Genomic DNA, 21,237 nt, shown 5'->3' on the forward strand with positions numbered 1-21,237 from the left:
CCTTCAACCTCGCGGAAAAGCTTCACCGGCTTCTTTTTCAAGGTTCTCGGTTCTCGACCACGATCGCCCAGTCGATCTGTCAATCTATCCCGATCTCCTCGCCTCTTACGACAACCTGATTCGCCGTCTCCCCTTTTACCTACCCCCGCGATGCGCCTCTCCATCGAGCGGCTCTTGCTTCTGCTTTGCCTTATCCTCTCGCCTGTCGCTGCATTTGTGAGCCCATCATGTATCAAAGTCGTCTCTGCGCTTGTCGGGCGACCGGGTCACATTTTCAAGAAATTCCAGAGTGAAATCTGCGAACGCGGCTGTGAACCGACCATCCCCCACTGGGACCTCTGGACTCGCAACAACTCGTTCGTCCCGGCTGTGCGCAGCTTGATGCAGCGCATGAATGTGCCTCATAAGGAGGAGGCACTGCTCAAAATGGGCGACGACGTGGCGGTCATCATCAAAGAACAATGCGCCCCGATGCTGCGGGGGCACCATATCTGCTCCGACCCGGAGACGCTGGCCGACTTTGGCAACTGTTTCAAGCGCAACTTCTTCAAGGCGTCGCTCCGACATCTGCCCATCCTCCTGCCCATGGCCTCAGAGGCGGCGTGCAAGGAACAATACCAGTTTCTTCAGGGAGAGGAGTTGTGGGAGGTGACAATTCCGAACAATATGCGCGAGTATGCGGGTGTATGCGATCAATTGGGTCCTCACAAGCACGAGGATTTGTAAATTCTAGGAGGTTCTGTTTCGATTGCAGTCGGTATATATGTTATGTACGCTATTTTCTTGTCAATCAATAATCCTCGATATCTTACTCTTTGCCCTGTGCCACCCGATCCTTCGATTCGTCAGCTTCGTCCGTCGGCGCCGATGATGAATTACCCCGAGTCCGACAATCCGCGGCGTCACCGCGGATGACGACACGCCGACTCTCCTATCTCCGTCCTTCTGCTTTTTCTCTTCCTGCAACCCGTTTCAGCTCGGAATTCATTAGAGAGAATCATTCGCTTCGCCCTCTCTCAGTTCCCCCCCCCCCCTTTTTTCTTATCCTCCCCTCTCTCCCTTCCCCCCGCGCTATGCGTTGATCGCCTGTATCCATCATCATGGCGCACGCGACGCTCCTCCGCACTCTGCGGCCCTCAATCGCCCCTCGTCCGGGCTTATGGCGCCCTCGATTTCGTCGCGACGTCCATGCAGGCGAATTCCAGCCCTTCATTCCCCCCTCTCCCAGCTCCCTCGGAAAACCCACCCCCGCGAAGACCTACACCCGGACCCGGAAATGGCTCCGCCGACTGTTCTACACCTCGCTCGCCACGGGTGTCATCTACGGCATTGACAACCAGTTCTACGCATCCTCGTTGACTCGCACGGCCCGAACTTTCTCTCTCGGTCTCTTGGTTGCGCTGGACTACAAAATCAACTTCCGCCCCCACCCGCCGCTGGCCAGCTCAATCACCGCAGTGCATGCTCGCAACGCCGAGCGCCTGTCGGACTTGCTGCGGCATAATGGTGGACTGTACTTGAAGATGGGCCAGGCCATCGCCATGCAGTCAGCCATTTTGCCGCCCGAGTTCCAGCATATGTTCTCACGCATGTTCGACGATGCGCCGCAGAATGAATGGAAGGAAGTCGAGAAGGTTATTCGCGAGGACTTTGGCAAATCGCCCGAAGAGGTGTTTGGCGTCTCATTTGACGGCGAGCCGGGCAAAGGTGTAATGGAACGCAAGGCACGTGCGAGCGCGAGCGTCGCACAGGTGCATTGGGCGCGATTGCAGGATGGCCGGGAGGTGGCGATCAAGATCCAGAAACATGAAATTGTGCAACAGTTGGCGTGGGATCTGTGGGCCTTCAAGTGAGTCTTCTTTTTGTGGGATAGCCATGCGCGATAATGGTCGATGGCCGATTGAGAATGGGAAATCAGGGAAATGCTAACTTATGGCGGACAGGGTCGTGACCTATATCTATAGCAAACTGTTCGATATTCCCTTCTATAGCTTGGTTCCCTATATCAGCGAGCGGCTTTCGCTCGAGACGGACTTCGAGAACGAGGCGACTAATTCCGAGATGATGGCTCAGTTTGTTGCGGGCGAACCTCGCCTGCGGGATCGCGTGTACATCCCCAAGGTTTTCCGTGAGCTGAGCTCAAAGCGAGTCATGACGGCCGAATGGGTTGAAGGCGTGCGGCTTTGGGATAAAGATGCTATAACCCGGCCGTGGCGTGGTGGTTGGCGCCAGGGAAGCCCTGGCTGCCACGGCACACCTCTCGATCCCCCCAAGAGCCTCTCTGCGCCGCCGACATCTCAAGCAGCGAAGCTAAAGCCCGAACGCAACCATTGGAAAGGCCAAAACAACCGCGGCGGGCTAGGCCTATCGCTCAAAGACGTGATGACGACTATGGTCGACCTCTTCTCGGCCCAGATGTTCCTCTGGGGCTGGGTGCACTGTGATCCGCACCCGGGCAATATCTTCATCCGGCGCAAGCCCTCCGGCCAGCCGGAACTGGTTCTCATCGACCATGGCCTGTATATTCATATGGAGCCGGGCTTCCGCCATCAATATGCGCGCTTCTGGAAGGCCCTGCTTACCTTCGACAACCGTACGCTCGGTGAGATCGTGAAGGGCTGGGGTGTAAACAATGCGGACATTTTCGCATCAGCCACTCTGATGCGCCCATACCGCGGCGGTGATCTGTCCACCAGCCGCGGCATCGAGGGTCTCAGCAAGTCGGAACGTGCCGAACGCCACTATGAGATGCAGCAGGCTGCCCGCAAGGCCGTCCGTGAGATCCTCGGCGACGAGACCAAGTGGCCGCGCGAGCTGATCTTCATCGGCCGCAACCTACGTATTGTCCAGGCCAACAACCAGTTCCTCGGCTCGCCGGTCAACCGCGTTAAGATCACCGGAACGTGGGCGTCGCGTGCGCTAGTCGAGTCGCCCGACCTGCCACTCGCCGAGAAGATCCGGAATCTTGGTCGGCATGTGGTGTTCCGGATAGTTCTGTTCACTAGCGATATATTCTTCTGGTTTACCAAGATCCGGCAATATCTGCGTCTAGGCGGAGGGATGGAGGATGAAATCGAGGCGCAGATGCAGCACATGGCAAAAGATATGGGCGTGGAATTGAACCAGAACGTGTTCGAAGGATAGAAAGCCTGCAACCGTCTTTCGTCCTGTTCTCGTATCCTCGCCTTTATACCAGACGGGTGATCTCTATTCATCGATCAACCTATATATGTCAACCCTCTCCTCAAGTTATGACCTACCCATGCTCGGGTATTGGCCGGCGTGCATCTGGCTACTCAGTAGATAGTGGCAAGCTATGCTTTCCACTTGGCATGGATTGGAAGACTCTACTAAAAGAAATAAGGGGAAAAGCTCGCTATTTGAATGTAAAATATTCAGATGTCGGATTCGCCATCTAGAGAATAGAAAAATCTCCTAGACCACCTACTATCCAGTCCGAAACACTCCTACCTACCCATGCTAAACGTCCATTCTAAGATCCAAAAGACGTACCGTACAGTCAAAGCAAATCACACTTGGAAGTGCAAAGAAAAAAAAAAGAATGTATAATGAGCGTATTGGCTCAAGTTGGATTATGTGCATGAAGCCGCCGGATAAATATCGCGGCCCCATTAGATCAAAATAGACCCAAAAAAGAAAAGATAAGGATAGTATATATAGACAAAAATGCCGCCACCAAAAAAAAAAACTCCAAAATTAAGCATCCGCAAGAAAAATGGTAAAATGGGTATCGGAGATGGTCGCTAAAGAACGGCGGGGGTATCACTCTAGTAATGCATCGGCGTCCATTCTTGGCCTGGATACGCCGTGGAGGACATAATGATCTCCTCGCTGGAGTCATCCTTGGTGAGGGCGAGCTCGACCGGCTCAGCTGTCTCATTGAGGGATCGCGCTTCGCTGCGGTGGGGGTGGGCTGAGAGGTCGATATGGAGGCTTTTAGGGCTTGAAGGCTCGGAGGTGGGGTGGTAGGTGCTGCTGTGATCGGCCCGGGGATCGTGAGGTTTGTCGGATCTCAGGCTGAAGCCGGGGCTCGGGGCTGAAAATTGTTCTTGTGCGTGGACTATCGGGCTTTTGGCATCATCTAGGTAGATATTGATTTGGTATTGCGCAGGGCCATCGACGAGATCTTCCTTGTCGTTGAGCTCGTCATGCTCCTGGTGAGGTTGTGGCTGCATGTCATGTTGAAACGGTGCTTCCGGTTCAGGCGATTTTGATAGAATTGATGATGGCTCTCCCTCTTGCTCAGCCTGCGAGGTCCGTTCCTCTGCTTCATTGACATCAGAAAGAGGCCGAGATGACCAAGATACGCCGTTTGCAGACCCAGCTATTGATGACATGGACTGCTGACCCGGCAAAGGTTGGCTTTTTGATCGATTGTGCTGAGAAGATGGTCGAGATGGAGAGGTGGAATCGCCAGACTGAAAGGAGGAATAAAACCGACTCGCTATCATAGAGTTGGCAGATGGGCTGGACGGAATCTGCATGCTCGCATGTTGGCGAGTATCCTGCACAGGAGGCATTTTGTTATTAAATGAAGATATTGGAGGGGACGCAGAGACCGGTGGGGCTGGAAGGTCTTTGGTATCGAGGGATCCTGAAGGCCGTCGTCCATTCGCCTTGAAAGGTTGAGAGGGTGCTTTAGAGGATACCTTAGAGGATGCGCTAGAATGGCCGGTGGAGGAAGGCGTTGATGGTTTTTTCGTTCGTGTTTGAGGTTGACGCTTCTGACCAGAATTGGTTTTACTCTTTGAAGGCTGAGTTTTTGAAGGCTGAGGTTCAGGTTGCTGTTGACGATTGAAAAGGACCTGATTTGGGTTAGAAATAATACGCACCAATTCCAGGGCTGCTAGGGAAGACTTACACCAAGTTTCCCCAGTGCTCGATTCTTTTTGTCGGATCCTTGGTCGGAAGAAACGTTGTTCTTCTTTTGAATGCTCGCTTGGGGCCCCTGATGTTCCTTCTGCGACCCCCCTTGAAATCCCGACAAGACATTACCCATAGAGGTTCGTTGTCGCTTCCCAAAGTTCTTCAGTTTGTTGATCTTCGAGTTGCTGTTTTGAGACGGAGATGCCGACTCCATACGATAGGGAACCTCTCGTGCACCCTTGCTGTTGTTGGTGTTCTGGCGGCCGAAGCTATTGGAGCTGAGCAAGGTGCCCCGGGCCGCGGGTGAAAACCGCACTTCATTTCTCAGAGGACTTTGGACACCGGGAATAGATGGAGCTACACCGCCGATAGATCGCCGCTTTGACTCCAGAATTTCATCGGAGCCGGGGGACTTGGGGAACGCCGGAGCAAACTCTCGTAGGTCCAAGTTTTCTTCAGCAACTTGCGGGGAATGACCAGAATATTTGGCGGAAGGTAGACTTTTGCCATAGATGGGATCATCAGACTGGTCTTCAGTTGCCGTCTTCGGGAGCAGATCTGGAGAAGGCGGGTTGCGGAGCTCTTCAGAAAGACGGTCTGGAATCTCCTCATCGGCACCGAGCGTTGAGACAGATGGCTTGCGAGCCGTATAGTTCGACGGAGGCACAAGATGTGTCGCAACGGGCTTTCTACGCGGCATATCCTTTGGCGGGGGAGTCGGCGGCACATCGTCCTCTGAAGAATCGTCCAGTGAAAAGGTCATGGGAGGAAGAATATGGGGGAGAGGGCTGTTTTTTGCTAGAATGAGCGGCTTGTTGCCAGCATCTTCGTCGTGAACGGGGCGGATAGTCGGAATCGTGGGCATGGTGGAATCGACGGCACTTTGAGGTTGCGACTCTACCATATGTGATAAAACAGAGGCATCGGGGTGCCCGGGGTGTTCGAAGGGCTTGGGTTGTTGGGCCGATTCGCCAAAAAGGTGCGGTAGACTTTCCCACGGGCCTAAGTTGTTAAAATTGGAAGCGCCAGTGACATAATCGTTTCGGTCGCATTCTCGAGTACCAACTTTTGCGCGAGGATCGGAGCGCTGTTGGTGAAGCGCCAACCCCTGACCGAAGCCGTTGGTGAGACTCAGGGCCAACCGCGGTTCGAAAGTGGTTGCCTGAAGGGAACGAGGTTGGCGAGACTCAGTTGGTGAGAGGCCAAGCGCAGCAATCATCTCCTGCTCAAACTCAGATACATAGGAGGCTCTGTTAAACCCTCCGCTTGTGTATTGATTCCCATCGGCCAAGGGGAAAGACAGGGGCACGCTTTGACTCCGATCATGAGCGCGGTCCTCAACCCGACCTTCTCCCGATCGCAAATAGTCCACCGAATCGTTGAACCGGAGGCGCTTTCCGGCGCGTTCGTCGCCTCGCGAGTCCCCTAGAGACATTTCGGCAGGGTCTTTCGCGTCAGGGGCGCCGGTAGGATTGCCGTTTCGACCGAATTTGAGGAGGGGAAGGCTCCCAAAGGTGACGGACTTGCGCAATGAAAAGTTACTGGTAGAGGAATTGGGATTGCCGGACCCCGATGGGAACACGAACTGAAACTGCAAACTCCTACGGGGAGTAGAAGGAACAGCAGAAGCGGCAGTCGCAGATCGATCCTACAGTATTACCAACATCAGAACCAACACGGGAAAAATGGGGCCGGGATTCGGGAAGCGCGCGGGGGTGGGACAAGGGTGAGCGTGATGAGAAGAATAAGATGCATCAATCGTGTCGCATTCTAGTTCAATGCCAAAGCGATGGGAAATTACATCGTGGTATCAAAAAACAAGAGAGAGATTGGAAAGAAAAGAAGCAGAAACAGGAGGCGATGGAAACAACCATCGCGGCGCTTGACCTTCCCGCCAATCCCAGCGGCAAATTAAATAACCCGGATAGATAGAAAAAAAAGGGAACAGAGAACAAGAAAAAAGAATCATGTATCTACCTTGTCTCCGCCAGCTCGGAATCTGCTTCGACCTTTGGCAAAGAGGCCCTTTGCAGCTTCCCCCGCCTTACCACTAAACGCTCCCGCTGTGTGAAAGAAATCCTTGCCGCGCTGCTCCACATTTTGCCGGTTCACGATCGTTCCAATGTGCCCGGACGGGCGCCTGGCGTGGCCGGCACCGGCTGGGGTCCCATCATCCTTGGATGATGCAAGATTGCCCAGGGAAGTGAGCTTCGGGAACTTCCTGGTGATGGGAGAAGTCTTCGGGAACCCAGAAGACAATGTCTGACTGGATTGGATTAGACCCGCATGCTCTGGGTGCTCCTGGATGGTCAACTGGAGCCACTGGGTCAGACCAGTATCCAGAACAGCAAACTGATCTCGTGTCTGATCGAAAGCATGGATCCGGTCGGCCGGAGATGGTTTGTTCAGAATGTCACGGAAGCCCTGTAGTTTCTTTTCATCAATCGACGTGCCTACATCGGCAGACACATACTTTTCTTCACGTGAAAGCGGCCCATCGGTCGGACCCATGATCTGCTCCGGTGGGGAACTGCTTGTGGGAATCGGGGGGACAATGGAAAGTCTCGGTTTCTCTACACGGGCATCGGATAGTTCACTGTCAGTCAGGGGCTGCTCTCGCCACATTTTCTCGGCCATCAGGGTTGAATCGTCAGGAATGGGCTCAGGCTCTTGGTTGGCTAATCCTGCGTCTAAGGCAGGAGCTGCAGGAGCTTGAGGCACAGGCTCTTCCGCCGAAGACGCTGATTCCCAGGAGAAACGTCTGGCGAGTCTAGGTTTCGTCGGTAATCCAGCAGCTGGAGGTGAAGCATTAGCGACAGGAGTTTGATTAGTGGCATAGGGATCCTGGTTCGCCAAAGGATGTGCTGCATTCCAATCTGGGTGGGCTTCGGAGACCAAAGGCTTTGGAGCATCATCCGGGTTGGGTCCAGTCTGCCCATCCCAGAATTTTTCATACTGGTGTGGGATGGATTGTGATTGATTTGCTGTCGGGGGCTGTTGGTTGATAGACTCGGGTTCCTGGGAATTCTCCCTACTCAATGATCGCATGATTTCCTCCCGTAACCGATCGTTGTCAGTGTCATGTGGAGAGTTGCCTGCAACATCAGGGATAATCGTAGGAATTTCGCCCCGGTAGGCCTCAGATGCCGAAGTTCCCTGGCTACCGAGTTTGAGAGGAGCAACAAAGTCTTCCTGTCCCGTGCTGGACGGTAGTGTTGTGGACGTGTTCGGCGGGGATGCTAAAGCATCAAGGGACATTCCTGGCGAGGTAAAATCGCCCGGAGACTCCGATGTCATCTCTGCTTGACCTGCCGACGGGGTATCATTGTCGGTGATAACAGGTTGCTTTGACGGGCTGTTATCTCGGCTGGGAAGGCTCATATCACGTCGGTGACCAGGCTTAAAGAAAGGAACGTCACCCGCAGCATTTTGTGAGGCAGCTGTCGGAGTACTAGACTCGGTAGGTTCCTCAGGAATAGTAGGAGTTTTATCAGGTTGCGAACGAGTACTGATGATAGGGCTGATGACGGATGTCCCATCACTATTGGATCGTGCCACGCTGCCGGAGACGGACTCTGGGGTTTCCGGAACATCGAAAGCCTGGTGAACAACCGATGTGAACCCCTGGGAAGCCTGGGAAGCTTGGGAAGGGTTGTGTTGCAAGGGGGGTTCCTGGGATTTGGGTCTCGTGTTTTGCTGAAAGCTCGAGTCTCCACCTCCAAGGAAATCAGCACCAAAACCCGACATTCTCTTCAATTCCGGCAACCCTATCGAGGGGATCGTCTGTGTCGGTCTCGATGAATCATCGTTACTGGCCGGACTTGGTTGCGTAGGAGGACCACCTGACTGCACCGGGGTCGGCAGAGAATCCGATGTACCGCGCGGAGACGGATTATTGTTGGTATTGTCTTCGCGCATACGTTTGTAAATATCCGCGGGCCTGACGAAAGGGAGTGCCTTCTGATCACCGCCACTGGCGTTTAGTTTGTTGTCGGTGGATGAACTTCCTGTTGGATTCAGTGGCTGAGACACCGCAGGAGGCTCTTCTTCTTCGTCATCTTCGTCGCCCCAGTCGCCACCATCGTATGAGTATTGCTTTGCTTCCACCCAGCGTTTGGTTTTTGCGCGATTGACGTTGGTTCGAAAGGAGATGGGATTACCGCTCGCGCTGCCTGGTGTGAGAGGGCTGCCTGCGTTGGGCTGCGAAGAGCTAACGGCCAATCGTTTTAGCTTCGGTGCGACCGGAGACTCGAGAGTAGATCTCAAGAAATATGACTTACTGGTTCTGAGCCGTGCGGCCCTGCCACGAGTTCGAGTCCGCCATTCACAGAATCGAATCCAAGGTCGAACTGATCTAGGTATCCAGCATCGATTGCTGCCTGGTAAATTCGAAGAGAAACCTGGGCGTCGCGATGGTTCACAAAGGTACAATTCAAACAACCCGGTAACCTTTTCCAACCTTCGACGACTGTCGGGGACCGCCGGCGGTTTATCTGAAGGAAGACGAGGTGGCGTGAGTAACGTTGCGAGCCAACTGCGGGCGCCGATCCGATCGGGGTAGGTGGCTGGCTTTAGTTGGAAGCGGCGGGAAACAAGATTTATTGTTCAGTTGACCGAGGAAGAGATGACGTGGGGCCAAGCACCAAGTATGTACTTCGTATATGCACAATGCAACAATGTTGAAAGGAGTACTGTGAGAAGGGAGAAGAGAGGAACACATGAAACGCGAAAATGAAAAGGCTCGACACTGCCCATTCCTTCCTTTTCCCCTGACTCCAGTCTGGGGTCACAAATCTAAATTTATCGGTGGCGGTGCTGCTGACATCAGCGGTGGGCCAGGTCACGTGCTACGAATCGCCGCGATCGACGTGTTTCGTTTTGGGTTGCGGCAGGGAAAGAAGGGCCTTCCTGAATGCTGCTAGATCTCTTCATACGAAGCCTGCCCTGGATCTGAGTTGTCTTCTCTGGACTGATTGCCCAAGCGCCTTTCAACGCCCGCCACCGCAAACGGAGGTTTCTCCCCTCTTTCTCCGCCCCCTTATCGATTACCCGGTTCCACCAGTCCGTCTTGAAACAACCACCCACGGAGTCCGTCACTTGTTCATTCGGTTCTCTGGTTCCCTGAAAGATAAGACATTCGGATTCCCATAGTCGCCAGAGTCCCGCTGGCACAATGACCGGACCCTCGATTCAAGATCGCACGAGCGAGTTCAGTGCGATCCTGGGCCAAGCCCAAAAGCGGCTCGCAACTTCGAAGGTCGGAACACAGCGACAGGCGCTGTTGACGGACGCTCAAAAACGACAGGCCAATGGATCGACCCCTGGTACGCAGGAAGGAAAGGGCAGCAGATCCGAGTTTGCGCGAAAGGCGCGTGATATAGGAAAGGGGATCACTGGAACAACTGCGAAGCTACAACGATTGGCAGAGCGTGAGTTGCTTCTTCCTGAGGTTACAAAGAGAGCCGAGGCGGGGAGGATCCTTGTCCCTTGAAGGGCAGTATAAGCTAATATGGTGTTTGATAGTGGCAAAGCGAAAAACACTTTTCGATGACCGCCCCGTGGAAATATCCGAGTTGACATATGTGATCAAGCAAGATCTGGCTGCATTGAACCAGTCGATTGCGTCTCTGGCAGCGCTGACCCAGGCGCAACATCCGAAGTCGAATCGTTCCAAGACTGATCAAGAAGGAGAGCACAATGACAATGTGAGTGGGGCTATAGACCCCGAGCGAAGCGCATGGACCATCCCTGACTAGACACTATCTAGGTCGTTGTCATGTTGCAAGGCAAGCTTGCCGACGTCGGAGCTAGCTTCAAAGAAGTCCTGGAAGTCCGCACGAAAAACATCCAGGCGTCCCGCTCCAGGACCGAGAATTTCGTGTCTTCTGTATCATCCAAGTCGCAATCCGCGCTCGATTCTCAACGTTCTGATTCACCCTTATACAACACCTCAGGGAGGCGAACTCCCCAACCCGGATATCAAGGAAACTCATCCGACCTCTTGACACTCGACCCATCCAACCCTTCACCATTGGGACGCCCCTCGATGCAGTCAGATCAACAGTTGCTGGTCATGGAGGAAGCCCAGTCGAGCAATTCCTACATTCAAGCCCGTGGCGAAGCCATCGAAGCCATTGAGCGAACCATTAATGAATTGGGCGGCATCTTTGGTCAACTTGCTCAGATGGTCAGCGAGCAATCGGAAATGATCCAGCGCATTGACGCTAATACGGAGGATGTCGTGGACAATGTCCAAGGCGCTCAACGAGAACTAATGAAGTACTGGACTCGGGTTTCTGGCAACCGCTGGCTTATTGCTAAGATGTTTGGTATCCTGATGGTATGTCTACTTATTACCGCACCTTGATTATCCTACAACTTGCTGACGGGCTTCACAGATTTTCTTCCTACTGTGGGTTTTGATTTCCTGATAGATACAATCTTTCCACGTTTCCCTCCCTTACTGTATTATAATACCTCGCTGTCTGTAATAAACCAGACAAGGCCCATTTCTGCATCCAGCATGTTACTTTTCTTCGCGTTCTGGCTAGACTCTGGGATGCCTGATCCATTCCTTTTTTTTTCTTCTATTCTTTCTTTGCCCTCTACCCTGCTGGGACTGCGTCCTCATGAAGAATCATTCAAGTAAATATAACCCTGTGCTAATCAAATCAAATCAATGACTCTACCGGTTTTTTTACACACAGCGATGGATTTTATGAGATTCGTAGAAGCCTCAGTCACAATATTGAACTCATTTCAAGCATTCTATAATTGTGTCATGGCCTCCCACAACTCTGATTCCGCCCAGCCCAAGGATGGTTGATTATCAAATAGCTCCCACATCAAGTGATCATCCCAGCCCTCCACAGACGACAGCGCACCAGAGGTTTTGCTGCTAGGCATCGGACTTGGGAGCGAATTGAGAAGTGGACCAGCGGCATGGCGTAAGAGATCTGGATATGCACTTCTCTGACCAACATCCCTTCTCCCTGTGCTAACATCGTTTATCAAAGGAGAAAATGGCTGTCCAGGCGGGCCAAGAAGAGGTTTTAACTTGATCAATGGGGCACACAAATCTAGAAACTTGGCAAATAGTCCGTAAAGCTTCCCGATAGATGCATTCGCTTTCGCAAACTGTCGCAGGTCCCCTGTGATTTCCCGGATCATTTCGAAGTCTCTGCGGTCAGATGTTGCAACAACGTTACAAAATAACACAAAGAAGGGAGAGAGTGGAAATAGCAGCATGGTCCTGGGCTTTAAGTCAGTATTAATCCTCAGAATAAAGATATTGAACCCAGTTACCAGGTCAGGAAATATGGATAGGAATCGACAGAGGTCGCACGGCTCGCGAAAGCCTCCTGCATGGCCCGAAGGGTTGTCAGGGCCTTCCGAGCCGCGTACAGGCAGTCTTCGCAGACTAAGCGGGACTTGAGCACAGAGGAGCGTGCCCGAATGATTGAGGTTAATATTGAGTAATAGTTGAAATCCATGGACAACCATTCGCAACGAAGAACCGCCCACGAGGAAGTGAACTTGATTTCTTGACTGCTTCGGTGCTATTCCTTGTTAGCCTCTAGTCCCGTGGAGGCTGTGCCACTTTGATTTGAACCAACCATCTGTAAATTTGTGTGGATTGAATGGGCCTTGGCGACAAGATCAGATAACTGATTTGCTTTTTCTGCATCTTCCATTTCTTTCCTCTCGAGTAAGATGTTGACCAGAGAATTCTTCAAGTGTGCGAACTCAACAATGCCTGTAATCATCGGTGTAGTGGGTAAATCGGGATCCATGTGGATTAACTGTGAGGGATCGATTTTAAGCTCGGGCAATGAAGGAGGTCGGAGGAGAAGCAAGCTCAAAGTCTTGTCGAAATAATAGCAAGTATACACGCATGCATGTATATCTTCTTCTATTTCATTCCGAGGCACGGTATTGGTGATATTGTGGTAGTTGAGGGCAACAATGATTCGAGAAGCAAGCCCAGTGAACATCCAGCAGCGCGACATGTTGCCTAAATATTGCATTAGGCGTTTCTATCTAATTTTAGCCTATGTAGAAAGGTCAATGTTCGAATGAATCACATACTCCAGATAGAAGGGCTTGAATCAAAGTCAGACTAGGAGAAGCAGTGATAGGAATTGCGTTCAATTCCTCAACAGCTGCGGCCTCATATTGCTTCTTCAATGTCTTGAAGTGGTATTTTAGGTGCGGGCTTGATATCAACGGTGCCAACTTGGATATGCAAGATATAGCCTTCACCCATACGCTAATTCGGTAGAATTGAAGCACTTGTTCGCTTTCACTGCTTTCAATAATAGCTAGTCCCATTCGTTCCAGAGTTTTATCCGAAATGTGGTCTGGCCAGGTATATGTACCTTGAGAATTGGTTTTCTTATCGGGACCTGAGAGAGCATAAGGAATCTTAAATTTTGAATCAAGTCAAGAGGTCATACCGGGTAACATCATGTAGAGTAGCTCTGGTGTGAGAGTTGGAGGGGATCGATAATCATGAGTCTCTAATTCCTCATCGCTGTTGTTCCCTTGACGGTGTAGACCTGGATTCGATAATTGACTGACAAACTTCCGAGCCATTTCCAGCGCAGTACGTCGGTCCTGAGAAAGTGCTGGATTGCATTTAAGTTCATGCTCAATGAATTCTCTTGCCTCACTGGCATGCCTCGTTGAATCTGGCGAGTGACGTTCGCTATTAATCTTCGGACCAATGCTTTGCGAACCTCGTCTTCTTTTCTCAGATCGCCTCGGAGGACTAGACATTTGGGAGGTTGCTGCATCTTGATACGTTCTTTTTGTTCGAGCATTGGAAATGCTTGAAAATTTTGCTTGTGGTGATGAAGGAACGGAATGAGATACATGATTATATGCAGTGCTTGACCGTGAGGAGGAAAATGTTAAGTCTTCCCCATTACTTGACTTCTCAAGCTTGGCCAACCTTTCTGCTATTACGTCGAGCCTAATGACTGTTAGATAGATAAGAAATCAATATTCGACTTTGAAGTCATGTACCGAGAAACTCGAGGCCTATGAATCCTTGCTTGTCGAGTCCGAAGACAGTCTGCTCGCGCATCTACACAATTCATGCATGGATCCTTGCGGTCACATTTCACCTGCGCAGAAAACCACCTCCTTAGAACGAAGCGTTTTAAACAGATCTGGATGCTTTGTTTTAACCTTTCTAGTATGACATAAGTCACACTTGTTGAAAATTAGCAAAGCCCACGGCAGAAAGAGCGAATCTGATGTTTAGAAAGAGAGGGAAATTAGTTGGATTCAACCCACCGCTTGCATTGTTGCCATCAATGTTCCGTGGGAGGCGCTGCAAGAAATAATAATGAAGCGAAACAATCAATTCTTGTTTGAAAAGAGTTCAATCGTTCTATCGTACGAAACCAGCAGTTGCTCTCGAGGAGAGGAATCGTGCAGGAAGATGACCGACGTCGGTGTAGCCTTGCCGCTTATCTCGGAGATCCGAAAAGCCGAGCCCGGGCGGGGACTAGGTTTAATGCACCCATGGCCGCAACGGAGATCACCGACGCTTAATGCAGATGAAGATACAATTAAAAAATAATTGAATGTGCATGTTTGAAAGAGAATTGGACGGCATTTTAATGTTTCCCTATTCGAAATTTATTCCTCGGTCCAGCAATATTTACAATGCAGAGTCACAACAGATCCATGAAGAACTGGAACGGAGTCCTCCGCCGAATGAGGGACGGCTCTTCGTTCAGTCATTTCCTGATATGATGCTCCAAACCATATATCGTTCAGAGTAGGTCCAATGGAAGATTCACAACCAGGGGTTTGACTTTTCGACTCCATATACTTGATTAGATCCTCGTGCATGTGCCACAAAAATTCCTTGCGATGAGACCAGGTAGAATCTGGGGACATGCAATGCTTGTTATCGTCATCTTTTGCAATAGCAAGAAAGAACTCTACCACCTTCTCAAGGGTTGAGGTGAGGAGAAGAAGAGCGACCCAATTTTCCGAAGATGAGTGGGGAAAGTCCGGGCTCATGAGGCGTCGAACAGTCGAGCAGAGAAGCTGCATGCAATGCTGGGTCGAGACAAGGATTGTGGTATCCGTGAATGGTGGTTTCTGCAGAATTGAAAGTTGGGTTTCCATCGATGAGGATATTTCGTGCGTCTGTTCAGAGCATTCGGATCTGGGAATGTCGGATTCCGCTGCAGACGACTCCAGAAAAAATATTGCATAAGCTCTGAGTCGGGTTAGTCCAATGTTTTGGCGTTGAACGTGGGCTTGCCACTTACACTGAAGGTAACAGCTTCGCCTGAAGTGAGATCACCGCTTTACTATATACGACCTCTTTCTCGGTTTTGGAAGAAGACCAGAGCGACCGAGCACACATGTCTGTGTCCAAATGATGGCGAATCTCGTGATCTGCCAAATGATAGGAAAGTCGTAGACAGGTAGCCCAGCAGCACTCGAGGTCCGCTAAGTATCCTAGGGAATACTCGGCATCATCATGGCCCTCGCCAAAAGCGTACTGAGGAGGAGGGGGAGGGAATAATTGGGAGATAAAAGTCAGATCATCCCCCCAAACCCCACTAGATTCACCTGTGGTATCTAGTATATCGGCTTTTTTCCTGATATTCAAATATGCCTTTGATATTGCGAATTCTTTTTTGAGAACCCGGTGGTGTAGCAAGCGGCAACTTAGTGCTAAGGATGTAATGCCTTTCAGGTCGCAAAATGCAAGTATGGAGACAAGGATATTGTCTGGAAGCCTTTTCCATATCGTATCTCCATGTCCGAATGAAACCGATGCTCTTTTCCTTCGCCGGGAGACTACCGCACGAAGCCGATCACGAAAGTGCATGTTGATCTATCTGTACTCGAAGAATCATGACGTACGTAGGGGATGAAGAACAGATAAAACAAGCATTGTGTGGAGAAGAAGGGTTGGCCCTCAAAAGAAGTCGGATGCCCCTCAGGGTGGATAATCCCTCTAATCCGTTCATTTCAATGGTCTGTTGTCAGACAAGCCGAAAGTCGGGACTTGAAACTGACGTAGACCCGCCAGAATACGGCCCAGGTAGCCGGCACTAAAAAAAGGTGTAGGTGGGTGCTGCCAAGAATCACGTGTGTTTTGAAATTTGTGGTATCCCAGTTAATTACATTCCTGAATTGATATTGTTTTTATTGCCAAAAATTGAGCATCTTATTAAAATAAGACTGATTCTTCCCGCTGATGATACAGTTAAGAAGAATAACAATGCTTCGATTAATCTTACCGATCAAATAGCATAAACTCGTACAAACCTAGCTTGATAGCCCATTTATACTACTTCAGAGTTGGAATCCAGGTGCCCAAGACAAAAGAATATCGGAAATTGTTTGCATTTATTACTCTGCCTTTTTCAGGAGAATATTTGTAAAAAGAATTGTCACAAAACAAGTCTCACAAAGAAAATTACAATCTATAAATATCCAGGTTAACGGCAAAAAAGCTCTCTAGTAGATATTCAAAAATAGCTCTGTTACTCAAAGTCAGTATCATAAGTGTAGATCACCTCACTTTTAGAAAAGCGTCGATTTCTTATATCTTCTACTATATCCGGCAGTTCCAGCTCGTTAGACCCCTGGTTTACGTATTATACGTAAGTGGGCCATTTCACTTTAGATATGTCTCCCAGGCTTTCCATGCTCTAATTTAGAGTATACCTATTAGTATCGCGACTTATATAATTTAAATATGTTCGTTATATCAAAGGTATATAACGAAACTATTTAAACCCAATGTTTCGGCCTCAGTAGGAAGAAGGTAAGGTATGGTAAGAGTAATAAAGGAAAGAAAGGTTTAGGTAATACTGCTAGTGCCGCCTACTAAGCGGTCAGTAGACGCCTACTGGGCGGTAGTCACAAGGCCCGTTGAGCACCCGAAACAGATTGTGTTATCACCCGCGGACACAATGTATCAAAACTAGCAATCCTGAGAACTTTGGATACTAAAAAAATAATCGTTTGCTTTTCAGTTGTTGTTGGAGCAATGGAGAGGCGCGGTAGTAAAGTAGCGGAGGCTACACTAGCAATCAGGGATTCGTCGCCAAGTTCATCGAAGCCGTTCTCGTGTGTGGTCTGTCATAAGAGGAAGGTAAAGTGTGATCGAAATCAACCATGCTCAAATTGCACAAAAGGCAGCGTCAATTGCATCTACGAACCTCCACCGCCGCCGCGCCGTCGCAAAAGAAAGTGCGACATGGTTAGTCGCGCGTCACAAGAACGCGAAAAATCGCCACAACAAACAAAAAGAAACCGGAGTTTGGAAGGCCCTACAGCAAAGAACTTGCCTTCAATAGGACCCGGATTAGCTGGTTCTGAACCGGAGAGGAGCGGATCTGGGCCGGGGATGATGATCATGAGAGAGGGCAATTCGATATATCTTGACGAGTTCGTGAATTCAATACCCAAGATGTGTAAAGCCAAGACTGATTCCGGCAGTAATCTTTGGACAAGTGTCAGCCTTGAGGTGAGTGGTATTTATTGTCTTGATGGCCATCTCTAACCCTATCCTAGCTTCCAGATGCAACAGAAATACTGGACGATGAACCAGACGAAGGTGAAGATGATGCATCCCAGGATAATACCAATGATTCAATCATGCTTCTGAACACCTCAACAAAAGAAAGTCTGATAGAATTCCATCCAAATCCTCTACAGATATTCAGACTATGGCAGACTTTTCTCGACAATGTTAATCCGCTTACCAAGATTTTACACGCCCCAACAATTCAACAACAAATTTTAGAGGCCATGGGTGATCTATCGAGAGTAGGGAAAGATCTTGAGGCACTGATGTTCTCTATATACTGCATTTCTCTCGTCTCGTTACATGCTACAGACGTCGAGAAGTCATTTGGAGAAAGCAAGAAGAATTTTCTATTTAGACTCCGGCGGGGAGCTCGACTGGCTCTGAGAAATGCTTCGTTTCTTCGAACATCGAGCACAATGGTCCTCCAAGCATTTATGTTGTATCTGGTACGCAAGATACCTTTGAGCCATTTGAACCAAGCCTTACTAATTCATGCCAGCTTTCCCTTCGCGGGTTCTCAGACCCCCATACAATTTGGACTTTGTCTGGCACTGCAGTTCGAATAGCACAGAGAATTGGAATCCATCGAGATGGCTCTGGATATGGGCTTTCTGTATTTGAGACTGAGATGCGACGCCGGATTTGGGTCCAGCTCATGATTCTAGATGCTACATCGGCACAATCTTGTGGCATGGCTGCTGGCCCTTTACCGATAAACGCTGATACTAAGCCGCCCATGAATGTGAACGACAGTGATCTTGACCCGCGCATGACAGAGCTGGCATGCGAAAAAGATGGTCCCACGGAGATGTTCTTTTGCCTTGCCCGAAGTGAGTTTGGGAAATGGCTTCGTCGTTGGAGCCAGGTTTCTGGGAGCTGGCAGTCGTCCTGGGCCTTTCTTTCTTCGCCGTCGATGGCCCTGTCGGAAAAAGACAAAGCAATTGATGACTTGGAGGGGATTATGGATCAGAAGTTCTTGAAGTATTGCGATATATCTATTCCTGTCCACCTGGCCACTTTCCTCATGGCTCGCTCGGCGATCGCCTATACCAGATTGATGGCACACCATCCACGCCAATACCAGGAGCCGAATGCTCGCATTCCCCAGCCAGAAAAAGATATCATATTTGAAAGCTGTTTCAAAATGGTGGAATATACGAGTTGTGCACAGAAAAACCCGGAAGTCCGGCGATTTTCATGGCATATGGTTAACCACATGCCGTGGGACGCTATGATCTTCATGCTGTCAGAAATGCGGCATCGGCTTGACCGAGAAGAAAAAGAAAAGGCCTGGCATATGATAGGAAAAATATACGCACGCCATCTCCGTCAGTTGGACAAGCATTCCCGGATGCCGCTTCACACGGCATTTCAAAATCTAATCGTCAAGGCATGGAAAGCCTACATCGAAGACTGCAATGATCAAGGCCAAACTCCAACGGAATGTCCTGAATTGGTGGCAAACTTGTTAGTAGACTCCAAAGGTTACACGGAAGCACAACCGCCGGAGGAAAATACAAGGATTTCCGAGCAGGATACTACTCCCTTGCCAGTCCAACTTGGTCTCGATAGCTCGACCACCTCTCTCGATTTGGCAGCCGAGCGAATTGACTTCTTGCTTGATAGCCCAATGGTTTGGAGCGAGTGGGATGCCCTCATGAATCAATTTCAAGAATCGCTCGTTGACGACATGACTTTGGTGCCGGGACCTCTATGAGCTCTCTTCAGGCGACCAGCTTCTCGTGCCATCCCATGTGTTGCCGCGTCACCTTGATTCGCTAACCTGGTCAGTGTGCTCCCTGCTGACGGATTAGTCGCCAAGGCTCCATGTTGTGTTGCAGGCGTGCAACTTGTTTACGTTGGAGGAGCTCGGCCCGATCGGCGAACGGTGTCCCGATTTTGCGCGGCGCGGCGCCTCGGGCTTAGCCTGACCGAACACGAGATGGACAGGCCAGGCATGGTGCCTATGAAGCATAATCCAACTGCAGATCGCAACTGCCTAGCACTGAATTATAAAAGCTCATATTGATCCTTGGAGAATTGCCAACTTTCTTCATTTTTCTAGACCAAAAAGCATTATCTTATCGGGTCGTGATTGACGAACTTGCTCTTCTACTATCTTCATAATCTTGACGTACCAAATGTCTGAAACAGATGTTTTGATTATTGGCGCAGGACCAACAGGTCTCGTTCTCGGTCTCTGGCTCCAGACTCAGGGTGTCAAAATACGCATTGTTGACTTGTCGGATGGCCCTGCGCCAAACTCCCGTGCGCTGGTTGTCCATGCGCGCATTCTGGAGCTGTATCGGCAACTTGACCTGGCCGACGAACTGCTGAGTCGAGGATACAAGCTACCAGCTACTAATGTATGGGTTGATGGTACCCATCGCGCTCATATCCCTTTGACAAAATTCGGCGAAGAGTTGACACCTTATCCCTACCTACTCAGCCTTCCACAAGATGAGCATGAACGCCTGCTTGAAAGAAAATTAAATTCATTTGGCATCTTTGTGGAGCGACGCACAAAGCTTGAAAGTTTCGTGGATAACGGGAGCAGTATCATAGCCAGACTTTTCCGTGAGGAGGCTGGAGTCGAATCTACCTGCGAGGCCACATACATCGTTGGATGTGATGGGGCACACTCCACTGTCCGACGTGGGATCGATGCAAACTACGAAGGTGATACATATATGCCCCTTTTTTATGTTGCCGATCTTGTGGCCGAAGAGCAGGACAGCCCTTTTTTCAATGGCGAAGCTCATCTCAATTTTGTCGACGATACTTTCAACCTCATTCTACCATACGTTGGCGAACGTCACGTCAGATTGATCGGGACAACAACCCCAAAAACAAATGGTAACCAGCAAAGTGACATGTCGGAACCTCATCCAGAAGTATCTTTCGAGGATGTCCTGCCTGAGATTCAAAAAGCCTGCAAGCTCCAAGTCAAAAAGATCAATTGGTTCTCAACTTATCGCAGTCATCATCGAGTGGCAGACAAATTCCGCAGTGGTCGTGCATTCATCGTCGGCGATGCGGCTCACATTCATAGTCCTGTTGGCGGTCAAGGTATGAACACTGGCATTATGGATGCTATTAACTTGGCATGGAAGCTTGCTACGGCCATCAAATACCCCTCTATTTCCGATGATGCTAAGGACAAGCTTCTTGACTCCTACGAGCCCGAACGCCGTGCTTTTGCGTTGAAAGTTGTTGGAGCGACGGACCGTGGCTTTACCATCCTCACATGCCCGGGAATTCTGCCTCATATTTTACGAGCTTGGGTTATCCCTTATATTGCTCCTCTGATCACCCGTTTTCCTTCCGCGCGTGAAGAAATTTTTCGCCGTGGCTCCCAACTTGTATGTTGCTACAGAGATAGCCCTCTCAATCAGCCAACTCATGGCTCTGATACTCTTCAGCCTGGCGACCGGCTGCCGTGGGCTAAAACTGAAAAATGCGACAACTTCTCCACATTGCATGAAATTTGCTGGCAAGTTCATGTATATGGCGACAACGACCCAGAACTAGGAACCTGGTGCGAGGAAAGGAACACTCGGTTGATTGTCTTTGATTGGGACGAGAAATTCAGGAAAATGGGGCTGAAGAGTAACGCTGCCTATTTGCTGCGGCCAGATCACTATATTGCAGGTATATTTGAAGGTCCACCCTTGGGACCGAAGATAGAGGATTTCTTTACCTTGCACGGTTTGGTGTCCTGAGTAGAACTGTTGGTCAAGTCTGTATTTTAAGCTTCTGTTATCTCCCTTCTTCTT

The 21,237-nt window shown here is 50.1% G+C and overlaps 10 protein-coding genes across 10 annotated transcripts; 5 read left to right on the forward strand and 5 right to left on the reverse strand.

The window, feature by feature from the left end:
* Positions 1-150: 150 nt before the first annotated feature.
* N7462_001674 (uncharacterized protein) lies at positions 151-726 on the forward strand (the record flags this gene model as incomplete). Its single annotated transcript, XM_057073400.1, has 1 exon — positions 151-726. The coding sequence occupies one exon, from the start codon at positions 151-153 to the stop codon at positions 724-726; it is 576 nt and encodes a 191-aa protein (XP_056937041.1).
* A 374-nt stretch (positions 727-1,100) lies between these two features.
* Positions 1,101-3,144, forward strand: N7462_001675 (ABC1 kinase family protein; the record flags this gene model as incomplete). The annotated part of the gene is made up of 2 exons (XM_057073401.1): positions 1,101-1,849; positions 1,944-3,144. 2 exons carry the CDS (start codon positions 1,101-1,103, stop codon positions 3,142-3,144), a joined length of 1,950 nt encoding a protein of 649 aa, XP_056937042.1.
* A 644-nt stretch (positions 3,145-3,788) lies between these two features.
* Positions 3,789-4,541, reverse strand: N7462_001676 (uncharacterized protein; the record flags this gene model as incomplete). The annotated part of the gene is made up of 1 exon (XM_057073402.1): positions 3,789-4,541. The coding sequence occupies one exon, from the start codon at positions 4,539-4,541 to the stop codon at positions 3,789-3,791; it is 753 nt and encodes a 250-aa protein (XP_056937043.1).
* A 326-nt stretch (positions 4,542-4,867) lies between these two features.
* N7462_001677 (uncharacterized protein) lies at positions 4,868-6,322 on the reverse strand (the record flags this gene model as incomplete). Its single annotated transcript, XM_057073403.1, has 1 exon — positions 4,868-6,322. The coding sequence occupies one exon, from the start codon at positions 6,320-6,322 to the stop codon at positions 4,868-4,870; it is 1,455 nt and encodes a 484-aa protein (XP_056937044.1).
* Positions 6,323-6,852: 530 nt separating this feature from the next.
* Positions 6,853-9,211, reverse strand: N7462_001678 (uncharacterized protein; the record flags this gene model as incomplete). The annotated part of the gene is made up of 2 exons (XM_057073404.1): positions 6,853-9,097; positions 9,168-9,211. The coding sequence occupies 2 exons, from the start codon at positions 9,209-9,211 to the stop codon at positions 6,853-6,855; spliced, it is 2,289 nt and encodes a 762-aa protein (XP_056937045.1).
* An 849-nt stretch (positions 9,212-10,060) lies between these two features.
* On the forward strand, positions 10,061-11,318 carry N7462_001679 (t-SNARE syntaxin; the record flags this gene model as incomplete). Its single annotated transcript, XM_057073405.1, has 4 exons — positions 10,061-10,316; positions 10,411-10,592; positions 10,655-11,227; positions 11,286-11,318. 4 exons carry the CDS (start codon positions 10,061-10,063, stop codon positions 11,316-11,318), a joined length of 1,044 nt encoding a protein of 347 aa, XP_056937046.1.
* Positions 11,319-11,655: 337 nt separating this feature from the next.
* Positions 11,656-13,709, reverse strand: N7462_001680 (fungal specific transcription factor domain-containing protein; the record flags this gene model as incomplete). Its single annotated transcript, XM_057073406.1, has 6 exons — positions 11,656-12,139; positions 12,193-12,446; positions 12,504-12,923; positions 12,976-13,292; positions 13,344-13,503; positions 13,560-13,709. 6 exons carry the CDS (start codon positions 13,707-13,709, stop codon positions 11,656-11,658), a joined length of 1,785 nt encoding a protein of 594 aa, XP_056937047.1.
* Positions 13,710-14,535: 826 nt separating this feature from the next.
* On the reverse strand, positions 14,536-15,748 carry N7462_001681 (uncharacterized protein; the record flags this gene model as incomplete). Its single annotated transcript, XM_057073407.1, has 2 exons — positions 14,536-15,127; positions 15,180-15,748. The coding sequence occupies 2 exons, from the start codon at positions 15,746-15,748 to the stop codon at positions 14,536-14,538; spliced, it is 1,161 nt and encodes a 386-aa protein (XP_056937048.1).
* A 1,170-nt stretch (positions 15,749-16,918) lies between these two features.
* N7462_001682 (Zn(II)2Cys6 transcription factor) lies at positions 16,919-19,178 on the forward strand (the record flags this gene model as incomplete). Its single annotated transcript, XM_057073408.1, has 3 exons — positions 16,919-17,398; positions 17,446-17,907; positions 17,961-19,178. 3 exons carry the CDS (start codon positions 16,919-16,921, stop codon positions 19,176-19,178), a joined length of 2,160 nt encoding a protein of 719 aa, XP_056937049.1.
* Positions 19,179-19,602: 424 nt separating this feature from the next.
* Positions 19,603-21,183, forward strand: N7462_001683 (putative FAD binding monooxygenase; the record flags this gene model as incomplete). The annotated part of the gene is made up of 1 exon (XM_057073409.1): positions 19,603-21,183. One exon carries the CDS (start codon positions 19,603-19,605, stop codon positions 21,181-21,183), a length of 1,581 nt encoding a protein of 526 aa, XP_056937050.1.
* Between the last annotated feature and the right edge of the window lie 54 nt (positions 21,184-21,237).

This window comes from Penicillium macrosclerotiorum (genome assembly GCF_028827735.1).
Source record: "Penicillium macrosclerotiorum strain IBT 26536 chromosome Unknown utg000002l_segment0_segment0, whole genome shotgun sequence".
Lineage (NCBI taxonomy): Eukaryota > Fungi > Ascomycota > Eurotiomycetes > Eurotiales > Aspergillaceae > Penicillium > Penicillium macrosclerotiorum.